This window comes from Petaurus breviceps, unplaced genomic scaffold, assembly GCF_028583685.1.
Source record: "Petaurus breviceps papuanus isolate PSGF00001 unplaced genomic scaffold, PetGlider_PUasm1.0 90451, whole genome shotgun sequence".
NCBI lineage: Eukaryota > Metazoa > Chordata > Mammalia > Diprotodontia > Petauridae > Petaurus > Petaurus breviceps.
Window position 1 is genome coordinate 1,854,351 of NW_027187258.1, and position 10,871 is coordinate 1,865,221.

Sequence of the window (10,871 nt, forward strand, 5' to 3'; positions counted from 1 at the left end):
CCTCTGGAAAGTGAGGGGCTTGCCCTTGATTTGATAAGGTCCCTTTGAGGTCCAAATCCAGGATCCTGTCTTGCTAGGAGTCTTCTGGCATCTAGGGAATGCTAGTTTCTATAACTTTACATGAGTAATTTGATTAGTAACTTGAGCACCTTAGGAGAATTTGTAAAGTTCTCTTTAGGAAGAAGAGTTCATTTCTAAGCTCTGAGTGTCCCCTGGACCTCCTGGCATATTTTCTGTAGTAATGTGAATGGTAGTTGGTTTCAGGTAGGTAGTGGGTGTGGGGTTGGAGGAGGCAGGGAGAGAGAGAGAAGGCAAGGGTGGGGAAGAGGGAGACCATGCAGGGTTACATTCTCTTCTGGCTGCTTTCTTTCCCCCTGAAATAGCATAGCCCTACCTCTGCTTCCTGTTTTTCAGGTACAGAGGAATATCAAGTGAAAAGAGCCGTTCTGAGAGACTCTTGTCCAAGCTTGAATGTTTCCTAGTTTCTTTCTGATCTACTGCTTGTCTCTCAAAGCATAATTGGACACGTTAACTTTTCACAGGCAGAGATGGGCTATTTCCATGGAGTAGCTCGTTTTCCCCTATTCTGCTTACTGTTGAGGTTGCACAAGAACAGCTTGTACATATTTGTTTTCTCTAGTTACCATTCATTCTTTATTGATCAAATGACCTTTATTAAGCACCTCTATCCACTGGCACATACTGGCTGTTAGAGAAAGGGAGACGTAAAAAGATGGGCTCCGCACCCCTGCAAAAAGCTGCCGAGTGGCTGCAGAAGCCGGTGCAGACAGAGACCTGGACAAGGAACAGTCTTGGTTTTAGAGGAAGTGTTGTATGTTTTTGAAGGTGGAAGAAAGCTTCTATGTCACAGTGCAAGATCTTAGTTGTGGAGTGAGGAGGAGTCTGGGATTCGGCTCTTCTTGGCCACCAATGAGGCTGAGATCGAATCAGTTCTTTGCTGACCGTTGTCACCTCTTTCTATGCTTGATCTTCAGCCGTGTCACTTCCCACATTTGGAGACTCTTGGAATCTTCTCTGCCAGAAGATCTCCTCTATGTTGAGCCTTTTCTTTACCTTTTTGCCTTCACTGAAACCCAACTGTACTCTCCTGTGGAAAATTGACCTTCTCTTGCTCCGTTGGACTCAGTGGGTGAGGAGGAAATACCTTATCCCCCATTGCTACTTTGGGTACAGATTACCCTCATCCTTCCACTTCTTATGTAAAGTTCCTCTCTAAACATCTCTGTTATCATCTGCTGAGTCCAAGGCCCAATTCTCTCTTCCTTGGTTTACTTTGTTCCTATTATGAGCCTGGCCTTCAGAGAGGTTAACTTATCCAGCACCTCATTTTCTTAGTTCCTTATCCTTCCCATCCATTGACGTTCATCTCCACCTCATATTAAGTAACCACTGATATACTTACACCCCATACCTTGTATTGTTAAATGACATGGTAAGCACTTAATATATACTTTTCATTCATCTTTTTATTTATTGCTTCTAACTACTTCTCCCTGTCTCTCCTTGGCCCCTTAGTCAGCTCCTTCAGGCGTTGCCTCATCACCACCCTAAAATCCCTTGCCTCCCTTGAACTGTTGTCCCCATTGTACCATTTCCCAACCCTGGATAACCCCACTGTCCATTTTCTCTGTTCTTACTCCTGAATGGTGTAACATTTCTGGAGAAATACACAAAACCCAACAGAACCCCCAGACCCTTGGTCTCTTGCATATCCATGAGGACGTCTCAATCAGTCCTCATTGATGTGTAAAGATCCCTTCCCTAGTAGGTTTGACTCCCCAGCAGCTCTAAACCTCCTCTTGCCTTAAGCCCTCAGTGCCCCCCTCACCTCCCTGACTCTAGGCAGATGGCCCCATACCTTCCTCTTTTGAATTAAAGGTCATCTGATGGGGAGTTCCCTTATCTCTCCATTCTTTCACTTCAGCTCATCTCTTTCATTCCCCCTTTACATTCATACATCCCTTCCTCCAGTCTAAGGGGAAACTTGTGCTTTCTATCCCATCCCCTTTTACCTCTTATTCACAACCTCTCTTCTTAATGTCCTCTCTAAGAGCTTTTGCCTTCAGAAATACATGGCTCATTGTGGAAAAACTTTGACCCTTTGACCCCACTATCCTCTCTAGCTACCTACCATCTCATTTCTCCCCTTCCTTTTACTGCCAAACTTATCCAAAGAATGGCAGCTACCTCCTGTCTCCATTTCCTTCCTAACCTCCCTCTAATTTGTCTTCAAAGTAGCTCCCTGAGAAGGCATCTCTGCCATGTGCAGCGGCTTTTTTTTCTGCTTTCATTCTCCTTGACCCCTCCACGGCATTTGACACTGCTAACCCCACGCTGATGGCTCCTTCTCATTATTCCTTCCACACGCACTCCTATGCATGGACATTCTCTGCTGTTATCTAGGCCTGCCTCATGGCTTTGTATACCCCCTTCATGCTGATGACTCACAAATCTACAGCTTCATCCCCAACTATTCTGGTTCAGATCCCATATTGCCAATTACCTGTAAGACATTTCTAATTGCATGTGACATCATCACTTCACACTCAATGAGGTCTTCCTGCTAGCCTTCCCTCCACCTCCCATTCTATGCCACTTCCCCTGCAAGTTCTCTCAGTAATATTTGACTGCTCCTTATTCATCTGCCATATCCACTCACTCATCATGTCTTACTTTCAAATCAACAAGAATTTTTAAGCACTATGCAAGGGGACTAAGCACTGGGGACACAGAGACAAAAAAAAAAAGAAAAAAAGGGATTCACTTTCTCTCAGGAGAAGCAACGTGTACATACAGAACACATCCCAAGTGGATACTGGAGAATCCTCCTTCCTGGAGCTTTGAAGGAAGTCATATGAGGAGGAAAGGCATCCCAGGCATGAGGGCTTAGCCTATGCAAATGTACAGAGGCAGGAGATGCACTCTCATGTATGAGGAACAGCAAGTGGGCATTGATTGGCGTTTTCTTGCATAGCACCCTACCATCTCCTGACTCCAGGCATTTTTACTGGTTGTCCCCTATGTTCCTATGTCTGGAACTCTCCTTCTCATCTCTGCTTCCTGGCTTCAGATTTGTTCAAGTCTTGGCTACTTTCTGCAAGAAACCTTTCCCAAGGACTCCTTAACCTTAGTGCCTTCACTTGGAGATTACTTAGATTTTATTCGGTCTACATCATGTTTGTACATAGCCATTGGCAGGTCATCTCTCTCATTAGACTGGGAGCATCAGAAGCCATCTTGGCTTTCTTTGTATCTCTAGCATTTAGCACAGTGCCTGGCACATAGTAGGCTTGTTGACTTGGGACCCTTGAGGAAGTATAAAAAGGTTTGGAAGAGCTGCTATAGAGAGTGGGAGAGGGAATTAATTAGGGAGGTGTAAATCTGGGAGGGCCCAGTGAAGATTATGTAACATAAATTTATAGTGGCTAGAGTCAACCCAGTTTTGTGTTTTTTCTCCAGCTCTATTCAACAGGACATGTATAATTGAGTTAATTGTCTCTGAGTGGACACAAAATATTCAGCTGGACTATTTTTTCACTGTTACAGTACTGCCCCCCAGCCTCCACCAGCACCACCTGCAGTGGGCATCTGTTTTCAGTGGCCACAGGTGGTGCTGTCAGCGATCGGCAAGACTGCATCTTGTGTTTAGGAAAGGCCTGAATGAAATCATCTAGGATGTTACTGAGTCTTTAAAGGAGATCACTGAACACGCTTTGGGAGTATATTGACTGTCAGTGTTTTCATTTGGGCTCCTGAATGGTCACATAGACCTTGAAGACACAAGAATATCCCTTCTTTCCTCCCTCCTTCCCTTCCTTCCTTCCCATTTATTATGTTCCAGGCACTGAATGCAAAGACAAAAGGGAAACATTCCTTGTCCTCAAGGAGCTTATGTTCTAGTGGAGGACATATAAGTAAATACATAATGTATAGAAGATGAACACAAGGTGGTTATGGAAGAAAGGGCATTAGCAGCTGGGAGGGTCAGATCTATGATTATATGTGACCTAGTCCTAGCTGGAGTCCCCTCAGTGGGATGGCTTCCCTGTCTGGGATTTGGTGAGGAATGTCCCTGCCCCTCGGTGAGAAGCAGTGGGTGATTCTCACCAGAATTCAGGTGTTCATTTGACTCCACATGCCAAATGCTATAAGGTCTAAAACTCCTGAGTCTTCACCATGAAACTGGTCCTGCTGAATGCATTGAATGCATGAGTCACAGCTCAGCTGCAAACTGTGTCCTGTTGTCTATGCTCCTTGGCCCAATGCAGGAATAAACCGGATTGTGTGGTTCTAGAACTTTGGGGTTTGGGACGGCTCATATACTATCTAGGCCCTGCTTGGGTCAGGGAGAGGCTACAAGGGTGTTACAGGTGCCAGGTACATGTTTTATTATGTACTTAGTGTTTTTATTGATTCTAGGCCAGGGGTAAAACAACTGTATTCAGTAGAGCATGTTGGGGAATGACTTCATCATACCAAAGCCATATGACTAGTACCAAGAGAAACCTGAAAGTTCATATTGGGTAAAGTCTCCAGAGAGAGGCAAAGTGTGTGAGGGGGGTGGGGTGGTGGTGTCCCAGGCCATCATCCATTCTGAGAAGCATAAACACTCTCAGTGAACTCTTCTTCAAAGTTCCTGTTGAATAGGATTAGATTGGTACTGCTTTTTTCATTAGATTTTATGTTATAGTTTGAGACCTCCTTATACCAGGCACCCTTCCTCACTCTTAGGATATCCCTCGACATGTTTGACCTTTTGTTCATCCAAATGAGTTTTGTCGCTATCTAATCTGTAAAGTATCTCTTTGGTAATTTGATTAATATAGAATTAATTCTGTACAGTATTTTAGATAATGCTTAGCGCAGTGTCTGGTGCACAGTAGGCCATCAATAAATGCTTTTTGATGACTGATTGAAATAATCACAATTTTGACTATACTAGGCGCTGTCTCGGGCCCTCTTCTCTTTTCACTCTATGCCATCTTACTCAGTGATCTCATGAAAACTATGGTGCTTTAATGGTCATCTCGAAGCAGATGATTCCCACCCAGAGCTGTATGTCCAGCTGTAGTCTGAAGCCAATCCAATAGTCCAGGTGTGAGGGGATAAGGGCCTGAACTAAACCCATGGCTATGTGAGTGGGCAAAAGGGGACATACAGTCTATGAAGGTAGAAAGGTCAAGATGGGGCAATGGATTGGACAGTGGCAGGGAAGTTCAAAAGATGGCAAGCTTTTAGGGGGAAGACGAGTTCAGTTATGGACACATTGAATTCAAGTTGCCCAGGGGATATCCATTACAAATGTCCAATTAGATTGTACTGCCCTCGAGGGCAGGGACTGTGCCTTTCATTATATTCCCAGCACTTTGTACTGAGTGCTTGGCACATAGTCAGCTCTTTAAATGCTCACTGAATAACTGAAAGACCAGACATAAATATTGACTACCTTCTCCATTTTTTAGATTTTCTTTTATTTCTTATTTATTTAGAGTTATCATAATAAGGGGGGGGGGTATGGAGAGCCAGCTTCAGTCTGGAAGACAAATGTTCAAGTCTTGCCTCTTACACCTACTGGCTCTGCATGTCGTGTGTGTGTGTGTGTGTGTGTGTGTGTGTGTGTGAGAGAGAGAGAGACAGACAGACCCAGGGCAAGTCACTTAACCTCTCAGTACCCTACACAAAGTAGGTACTGTCTACACTGGTGAAAGTCACTTCATTTAGGAAGGGTGCTATACAAATGAAGTCATGGGGCCAGTCCCTATCCCTTATTATTGTAACAATTATTTTAGAATTGGGTTTTTGTTGTGTTTTTAACCAGTCTCATGTAGTTGTGTTTCTTCAAAGCTTAATTCCTAGCTAGTTATTTTGGTTTTATCTTGAATTTCTTTTCTTGTCTTTTCTTCCTGGGTTTTATTCAGTTGCTTTTTTCTGTCATATCCCTCTCCATGACCCCATCTGGGGTTTTCTTGGTAAAGATCCTGGACTGGCCATCTCCTTTTCTGGTTCATTTTACAGATGAGGAAACTGAGGCAAAGAGGATGAAGTGACTTGCCCAGGGTCACACAGCTAGTAAGTGCCTGAGGCCAGATTAGAGCTCAGGAAGATGAGTCACCCTGACTTCAGACCCAGCACTCTGTCCACTGCAGCGCCACCTACCTGCTCTTGGGTTTTGTTAATAACATACAGTAAGGCTGATGATTTTCTGGATTTATTTTGTATCCTGTTATTTTACAAATGCTAATCATTTTCTCAGTTTTTGTCTTCAAATAGAAATTTTGCTTCCTCTTTGCCTATGTTTATCCCTTAAATTTTTTTCTTATTACTATAGACACTGTTTCTAGTACCATGTTGAATGATAATGGAAACAATAGACATCTTTGCTTTCTCCTCCAGTGTTTCTCTGGTGCAGATGATGCCAGGCCTTGCAAGTTTTACATGGATACTGTGTTGTAGTTTTTAGATAGGCAGAGAAAAGTCCTTTTCTTGATGTGCTTTAAAAAATTCTTTTTTACACAAATGAATGTTGCATTTTGTTAAAGGTTTTTTTTCCTTCATTTTTTTTTTTTTGCTTTTTTGGAGGGCAGTTGGGGTTAAGTGACTTGCCCAAAGTCACTCGGCTAGTAAGTGTATCAAGTGTTTGAGGCTGGATTTTTTTCCTTCATTTCTTGACATAATCATGTCATTTTCATTATTTTTTATTAACATGATTAATTCTGTTCATAGCTTTCCTAATGTAAAACTACCCTCAGATTATTAGTATAAATCTAATCTAGTCATAATGAATAATTTAAAAATATACTATTGTATTCTTTTTGCTAACGTTTTATTAATTCTTTTTGAATCAATGTTCATTAGTGATACTGGCTCATAGTTTTCTTTTTCTGTTTTCTCATTTCCTAGGTTGGATATCAGGTTCATATTTATTTTAAGAGAAGGAGTTTGGCTTTATGGTGCTTTCCTTCTTCTTTATAAGCAGTTCTTTGGTATAGGAGTTAGTCAGTCTTTAAGTATTTAGGATTCAATTGTAAAATCCATCAGTTTATGTACAAGTATTTATTAAGTCCTTAACTATGTGCCTGACACTGACTACATGAATACAAAGAATGAAATAATCCCTAATCACAATGAGCTTATATTCTCATGAAGATGACTACATATAAAAATATACACAGTATCAATACAATTTTAGTAAATCCAAATATATAAAAATGTAGTTCATTATAAGGGAGTTTTGCAGGGAGGACACTTGGAGTTAGGGAGATCAGGAAAAACTTCATGTAGATGTTTCTGGAACAAGGGCACTCTAATGTGGAGGTAAGGAGAATGAGCATCAAAGATATGGCAATGAGCTGGAATGTTATGTATGAGTAAAAGAGAAAAGACCAGTTTGGTTGGTCTCAAGAATGCAAGATGGAATAATGTCCAGGGAAGTGGGAAAGCTGGCTAGTAAAGAACAGAGTTGAGATTTTTTCCTGTAGGCAGTACGAAGCCATAGAGTCGCTTGAATAAGTAGAATCACATGTTCATGTCTGTGTTCATGGAAAATGACTTTGGCAGCAGTATGTACTAGCAGGGAGGCAGGGAGGCCATTTTAGAGGCTGTTACAATAATCTCGGTCAGGGCTTCTTAAACTTTTTCTCCCAGTGGTGAGCGGTGATGGGAGCTGAACTAGAATGGTGGCTCTGTGAGTAGAGAGAAGGAGTCAGATGCAAGAGATGTGGGGTAGAAATGGTATAATTTCTCAATTGATTGGGGTGAGGGAGAGGGAAGTGTTGAGGATGATGCTGAAGTTTAAGTTCAAACACTAGAAGAGTCATGGTGCCTTTAACAAAAATCAGGGAGTTTGGAAGGGAGGAGGGTTTAGTGGGAAAGATCTGGAGTTGAATTTTAGACATATTGAGTCGAAGATGTCTCAGGGACATCGGCTTCAAATGAGAGTTAGGCACTGGAACTCAAGGGAGAAAATGAGGCCCAATATCAAGATCTGGGAATCATCTGTATAGAGAGGTTGTGAAGGGAGAAGAGGCCCAGACCTCCAAGAACAGCCATTCCCCTTTGGGGGATTCTCTTTCAGAAATCAGGTTGTTTAAATTCTGTATTTCTTGGTTTGCTAATTTGGATATTTTATATTTTATTGCATCCTTTTCATTTAGTTTGCAAATAATCGAATATAGTAAGTGGTGTTCAGGTCAATGTTTAATATCTGGCCACACTTTGCAGTTGAATTTTCTCCATTTCCTTCTCCAGGCCTGACGACTGACAGAGCCCTCAGTGGGCACATCCCTGGAGTGGCTGCTATTGATGCTCTTTGGTTTCCTTTCCATTCCTTGTCAATTCTTCCTTCTCTGGTTTTTTTCTCAGGGTAAATCACTTCCTCTCACTGAAAAAAATCAATGGTTTATTGATTGAATTCATCTCTCTCTTGTTTCAAAAAGCTTTGTTTAGAAACTCAATTGCACTTTTGTTAGCTCTTTTTTTGGCTTTAAAAACTGCTTTTGTACTCGCTTCGGGATTATTAATTGATTTTACTGATTTTGTTTTAGTTCTGTGCTCAGCTCTCTTTTGGTAATATGTGTTCAGAGAGATTTGCTTTCCTCTACTGACTGCTTTAGCCATACATTGCCTCATTATAGTTTTCTTTAACACAGTTGTGTGTCATTGGTTTGCTTTGTTCTTTTTACCCAATCATTATTTAAAATAGCATTTTTTAAAGCTATGTGCTCCTCCATCCAGTGGATAATAGATTCCCCCACCCCCTGCCTCCAGTTCCTGCATCACCTTGACAGACAAATTTCACTGAAAATAACCATAGCCAATATAAACTACTTGGGAGTCCATCTGCCAACACACAGAGGAACTATATTCTAAACACAATTATAAAACACCCTTCACACAAATAAGGGCTAATCGAAATCTTTGGAAAAATCTTAGTTGCTCCTGGGTAGGTCGAGCCAATGTAATAAAAATGACAATGCTACCTAAGTGAGTTCAGTTATTCAGTGCCATACTAATCAAACTAACAATGACTTTATAGAGCTCGAAAGAATAACAATTCATCCGGGTGAACTTAAAAGGAATCAATGAAAGAACCATTATGAAGGAACCACATCTCCCACAATACTCCAAAGCTGTAATAAGCAAAGCAACTTGGTGTTGGGTAAGAAGTAGAAAGGTTGCTCAGCAGTCTCCAGAGGCCAAAAGATCCCCGCTCTTGTACTGGGGCTTCTTTGACTTGCTCATGTCTGCTTTGAGGTGAGTGGGAGCCAAGCTTGTGAGTCTCTCTCTCTCTGCAGCATATTGCAGATGCCCTCTTGGACTTGCTACACTGGGGATGGGACGGAGAGGAAGGGCACTGGTCCTGACTCTGCTTTTCTTGCATTTCAGGAGGCATACCCACAGATAGAGATTCTTTGGCTGATGACCAAAGCCTGAAATACAGGAATCCATCAGTACAGTGAGGGCATGTATGTAACTGCTGAGAAGTGGTGCATTCTTGGACACCTGGGCTCCCTGAAGAAGTGCTATGAAGTTCAGGTATGATGGCCCCTCCCAGAGAACCTCAAGGGGGGAGGGAGGGGAAAGCATTTACATAGCACTTACTGTGTGCCAAGCACTGTGCTAAGTGCTTTACAAACATGATCCTCACAACAACCCTGCGAGGCAAGTGCTATTGTGACCCCATTTTACAGCTTAGGAAACTAAGGCAGGTCAGAGGTTAGGTGACCTGTCCAGGTTTCCACAACTAGTTAGTGTCTGAGGCAGGATTTGAACTCAGGTCTTTCTGACTCCTAGCTCTGTAAATTGTGGCACCCCAGCAATAGGTCACTTGTACAAAAGCGGGATAAGCTCTCTTGGGAGGGCGGTGACAGTCACTTACGAGGGCCTTATTTTTGTAGTGACTTTCCTGTTACAGGAAATCTCCCAATGGAGACTTCTGGGTGCTCACAGGAGCGGGGAAGCTTTCTTCGTTTGGGGAGAGGTTAGATCCATGAGCTTTCAGCTCCTTCCACCAGGGACATTCTGTGATTCTAAGGATGAGAAACAGGAAGATTCAAAGGATGGAGACAAAAGGCTTAGTTTCAGTCCCACTAAGAGACTCAGTGTCACCCCGACAGCAGCTGCCAGAGCTTGGGGGAAGGGAGAGTCACAAGGGCTCCAACTCACGTGAGGTTGGCTTCGACTCTATCCTTGGTTATCTGTTCTCTAAACTTGTTTCCCAGATGACTGATGTGTATCGGGAAGTCCTGGCCAAGGTGGAGAGAGATAAAAGCTTGCCTCCCAGTGAAGAATAGGACTTATTGGAACCTGGAGCATCTGGGCCTGTTCTGTTGAGGCTTATGGGGTTAGATTGGCTAAAATGACATGATGTTGCGGGGAGGAGGGAAAACCGGCAGCAGATGGCTTCTGGATCCTTGTTCTAACTAATAAAAATGGCTGTTCCTCCTTGCCATGTCTCTGCCATTCATCCATGGTAGATTTTTGGGAAGGTGGTCCAGGCCTTTCAGCTATTCCTTCTAGGTGTGTCTCTGAGTCTTCTTCAAGCATAAATTCTCTGCAGGAAATGTGTCCTTCCTCCTCTCCCCCTGACCCCCAAACACACACATACACACAGACACATAGACACCCCCCCCACACACACACACTGTCCTTTCATTCCTGGGTAGGTTCAATGCTTTCCTCTCAGTGGAAGGCTGGGGGTCATACTGAGTTGCTTGCTAGTGAGCAGGGAGGTAGGGAAGGTACCACAGTCAAAGCTCCAAACAGAAATATTTGCTGATTCTGGGGTGTGAATGACTGTTATTTCAGAAACTTTTACCTAATTTTTCTAAGCTTTTCTTCTTGCTGCAGTT

At 42.8% G+C, this 10,871-nt stretch overlaps 1 protein-coding gene across 1 annotated transcript in view; it reads left to right on the top strand.

The window, feature by feature from the left end:
* The window catches only part of TEX11 (testis expressed 11), a 215,916-nt gene extending 205,419 nt beyond the window's left edge, over nucleotides 1-10,497 (top strand). Inside the window, 2 exon segments of the mRNA XM_069062473.1 lie at nucleotides 9,252-9,555; nucleotides 10,242-10,497. Of these exon segments, the coding sequence (XP_068918574.1) occupies nucleotides 9,252-9,555; nucleotides 10,242-10,313 (376 nt within the window). The 3' untranslated portion in view covers nucleotides 10,314-10,497.
* The last annotated feature ends 374 nt before the right edge of the window (nucleotides 10,498-10,871 follow it).